Source organism: Lactuca virosa, chromosome 9 (genome assembly GCF_052849685.1).
Source record: "Lactuca virosa cultivar CGN04683 chromosome 9, Lactuca_virosa_CGN04683_v6, whole genome shotgun sequence".
Classification (NCBI taxonomy): Eukaryota; Viridiplantae; Streptophyta; class Magnoliopsida; order Asterales; family Asteraceae; genus Lactuca; species Lactuca virosa.
Genome location: NC_136434.1, coordinates 10,028,265 through 10,032,577, shown reverse-complemented (window position 1 = coordinate 10,032,577; position 4,313 = coordinate 10,028,265). Strand labels below are relative to the sequence as shown.

General features: G+C 37.6%; 1 protein-coding gene across 1 annotated transcript; it reads right to left on the bottom strand.

The window, feature by feature from the left end:
- Positions 1 to 214: 214 nt before the first annotated feature.
- Positions 215 to 3,185, bottom strand: LOC145137514 (protein trichome birefringence-like 10). Its single transcript, XM_079071638.1, has 4 exons — positions 2,428 to 3,185; positions 1,378 to 1,767; positions 1,145 to 1,303; positions 215 to 1,066 (listed from the first exon to the last, which is right to left on the bottom strand). Exons 1-4 carry the CDS (start codon positions 2,823 to 2,825, stop codon positions 688 to 690), a joined length of 1,326 nt encoding a protein of 441 aa, XP_078927764.1. The 5' UTR covers positions 2,826 to 3,185; the 3' UTR covers positions 215 to 687.
- Positions 3,186 to 4,313: the final 1,128 nt, after the last annotated feature.

Genomic DNA, 4,313 nt, shown 5'->3' with positions numbered 1-4,313 from the left:
AACTCACAAGGGCACAATATTCTTTCAACACAAATTTGTTGTAAATATTTAAACTAGCCGTTTACAGAAAAGGACAAAATGTTCTAGCACCTCACTAGTCATTATCGACTATCGAACTTCTTGTTTTTTTTTTCCCAAAAAATTTCCCTAAAAAGTTAAAACATGTTTTGGCCCAATCGAAACGGCCTAACCATCCTCCAAAAAAGGTTACATGTCACGTGAACTTAATTTTATAACTTTCGGCTCGTACTGCATGCAAATATAAGTTGTACCTTTAGTCCTTTACAGTAAAAAAAAAAACATTAAATTGCAAACGAGTCGCCCACATTTACAAAACACCCAAATATTGCCCCCAACTATGTATATTATATATTTTGTTATTCAATTCAATTTCGGTATTTACCCGCCCCCCCACTATGTATATTCAAAAATCTCCCCCTCAATCTTTAGTTCTTTACACATCAATCTTCTCATCAATGCAATTTGCACTGAATCCCAAAAACAATTCCCCCTTCAACCGCCCGTCTCAGCCCATTCAACCACCACCACAATCTTCATCATAGAATCCTGCCGCCACCGGCAATCAGAAACCGCCATGTCCACTGCCTCCGCAAGCCCATTTCACTATCACCTCAAAGCTTCCATTTTTAAATTCATAAGAGGCAACATTGGTTTCCCCACCATTGATCATATCAAAGACGGGGTGGTGGCGGCAGTGAAATTCCCAGCAAGGGAGTATTCTCGTTTGAGAAAGACTGCATAGAGAAGCTCGTTCCAAGAATCCGGGACACCAGGTAAGCACCAATGGCTGCAGTCTTGCTTACGTAAAGGTGCGGGTCCACCGTATTGTGGGCCCAAATAATATAGAGATGCATGACCATCTTTTCGCTTTGATGACATGTATGTCACATTCAATAACTCTAATGTCTCATTCCCGTGTTCATGTTCCGATAACACCGAACCGAAAATATTTGTGAAAAACATGGTGCCCGATGAAGCCGGGGATGAACTCAAGTCCGGCAGTGTCTCGAGGTGGCAGCTACCACCGGATTTCCAATCACCGCCCCTAAAACACCGCCCATTAAGTAAGTAAGTATTAACCAAAAATCTTATAATAAAGATTTTCAAGGAAAAGGAAATGAACCTGAAATGCACCGGAGAAAACCCCCGGAAGATGACTTGTGTCTTGTTCGTGTCTACTTCTTTACTTATAAAGTTCAAAACCGTTTCAATCGATTTTTTGTATGCGGTTTCTATGGTCATATTCATTTTCACATCTCCGGATTCTTGATAGTAGCACCCCCTACAAATTTGTCACGTTATTTTCCCAAATAATTTTTAAACATGACAACACTTAAACAAGAAACAGGGTCTTACTCGCGTGTAGTTTTCTCAATATTCCACCAATGGCCACTGTTGAATACAATCACATCCGCGTTTTTCCATTTTGCAGCACTCCAATCCATTTTATCAAGCTTCAAAGTGGTTCTCACCTGTTTTGGTGATCCAGGAGGTGGTCTGCTCTGTAACACCAGATATGGAGCTCTGTAATACTCGATTGTGCAATTAAAATCCAAAAATCTGAACACCAAAAACCCCATGTGTTTCGTGATTGGTCTCCCGTTGACTTCATATATTGAAGATGCGTTTGTAACAGCAGAAGATAACAAACACAGAAGGGATTCCCATTGATTTCTCCCAATCGAATCACCAACGAATGCTAGCCTACGGTTTCTTAGCCTTTCCAACATAGTTTTTGCATCGAATCTGTATTCATGCACATATGATCAAAACCAATAATTCATAAACTTTCATACACGAATCATCTTTGGAAAATTCAAAATCATCACCCAAAAACACAAAATCTCCATCAACAAATGGCATAAATAACTGATCTTTAGCATACCCATCAACTTCGTTATTCAGGGTCGCAATAATCTGGTGTTTGGATGTTGTGATGCTTATGATTATTTGATTTGATTATTTTAGGGTGGATTGTAGCGGCAATGAAAATGATTACAAAAAAGTCTAGTACAATTACTTATATACCCCCGGTTATAACACAACTTCAACCTCAAAAACATGTCCAACCATTATCTCATGTACCACGTTTATAAAGGCTAATTCAATTGATTATTATAAGTACTTATTCAGTATCTCATCATCAATTTAAGGCTTAAACAATAAGCAACCGATTATTTTAATCTAATTCTTCCCCTTAGCAATAATAGATGGTTAAAGAAATTGCATATACAAACACACCCGATTAACATATGTGATGAAAAAACCTAAAATTTGCAAAAATGAACTTGAACCATCATCTAAATCTTACCAGCTACTTATAACTTAAAATTGAATAACAACCGATTAATTTTTTCACACAAAAAGAAACAGTAGAGTCAGAGATAGATAGATAGAAATTAGAACCTGGGTAAGTTACAATCTTTGGGTTGCCATCGCCACTTGGTGTAGAAACTATCAACTCTTCCATTTTCAGAACACCTAAAACCATCATCTAATAACAGACAATCTTTAGAATCATAAAGTGGATAACTCTCGTCCCACACCCAATTACCATCAAATATGTTACAGTTTTCACCATGACCCATTTCAAGAAACCCAGAAAGATCTCGTCTCGAAGAACTAGACGCACTTAACCCAGACCACAGACCCAACCCATGGTGCCCACGAACCCTGAACACTTTGCTCAAGGACCGATAATCCAAGAAAAAGAGGCACACGATGAAGCAAAGACTGATGCAGAAACAGCCAAGTTCAGAAGGCTTCAATTTCTTGAATTTCTTCAACAATTCCAATTGGGTCATTTTATTCGGACCCTTTTTCGGATTCTAGAACAAAAACTGAGTTTGAAAAGAAGGGTATATATCTATTTGGGTTTGGGATTGGCAAAACTCAAAAGGGGGTTTCTTATAAGAGCGAAATAAAGACCAGCAACACACACTGGTTAACTGTTATCAAAGGGAATTTGCAATGGAACGAAGAGAGAGGTGGGGCTTTTGTTTTGGGAGGAGAGAGAAAGAGAATGGAGAAAAGAAAGGACAGAATTAGGAGATTAGATGGGTGGGGCCAATGGAGGAGAGACAAACATTCATGGTTTTCACACTGGTGTGTGTTTTCTTCATTTTTTTTTATTTATCATATACAATCAATACTCTTGATGATTAGTGATGAACCTGTAACTTGTAATTATGTGAATTATTGCAAACATATACAGAATCAAGAAAAATGGAAAATGTTCAAAGAAAGCAATTTTTGACTTGGGAAAGTGGAGAGAAATGTTGTCGGAGGTGGATTTCGTGGGGTTTAGTGGGGAGAGGGAATAGTGGGAATAATTTTGAAGAGTCTCCGCGCAATTGGTGCTTAATCATAAATGTCGACAATTGTCCTATGGCATAATATCAAACTGAAATCTAGGGTATTTGTCAAAATACCATTAAAAATTGCAAGTAAATTACAGAAATGGTCTATGGTTTTTTCAAATTTGCATTTTCATTCTAACTTTCGAAATATTCACAGGTCGTATCTTTGTGGTTTTTAAAATTTACAGTTTTGATCCCTGATCAAGGTGTTCACAATTGGATAATGGATATTCCCATGTTTTCTATACAATGGATGAGCATCAGAACTGGTACCCGCTTTTGGAACCGAAACTGTCGGTTCCGAAACTGTAACTGACTTAAGCAGTTCTGGTTCCGGTTCCTAAAGTTATGGAACCACCTTAAGTGGTTCCGGTTCCGGTTCTCATTTTTTTCGGAACCGCTACCCGTCAGAACCGGTTTGTGTGTGTGTGTGTATAGTATGAATATGTGTGTGTTATTTAGACTGATTTAGAATATATTGGTCCGTTTTGTCCGTCTTTGGTCCGGATTGATTCGATTTTGACCGAACTAAATTGTAGTTTTATTGACAAAAGTTAATAAAATTGATGCAACTAGGTTACCCGCTTCCGGAACCGGAGTCTCCAATTATTCATTTGATATTTGAATATTGTCAACCAATCAAATACAATTAACATTGGTTAATCGAACCGGCCTTATCCAATACAATGGTTTCGTTCACCACCGTCACTCTACGACATATGGAAACGAAGTACCAAAAGCTTAGAGAACTTTCTCCTATTAAGCTATCTCACATGTGTTCTCATTCAATGAAGTATTTTCATTATTTGTGGATTAGGTGAAGAATTCTTTAATCGTTTTGCTTAATATACATATTACCCTCAACAAATTATTGTTTTGCGTCCTTTAATTTTCATTATGTTTTCAGCTGGTTCTCATTTGAGTTTCCATGTA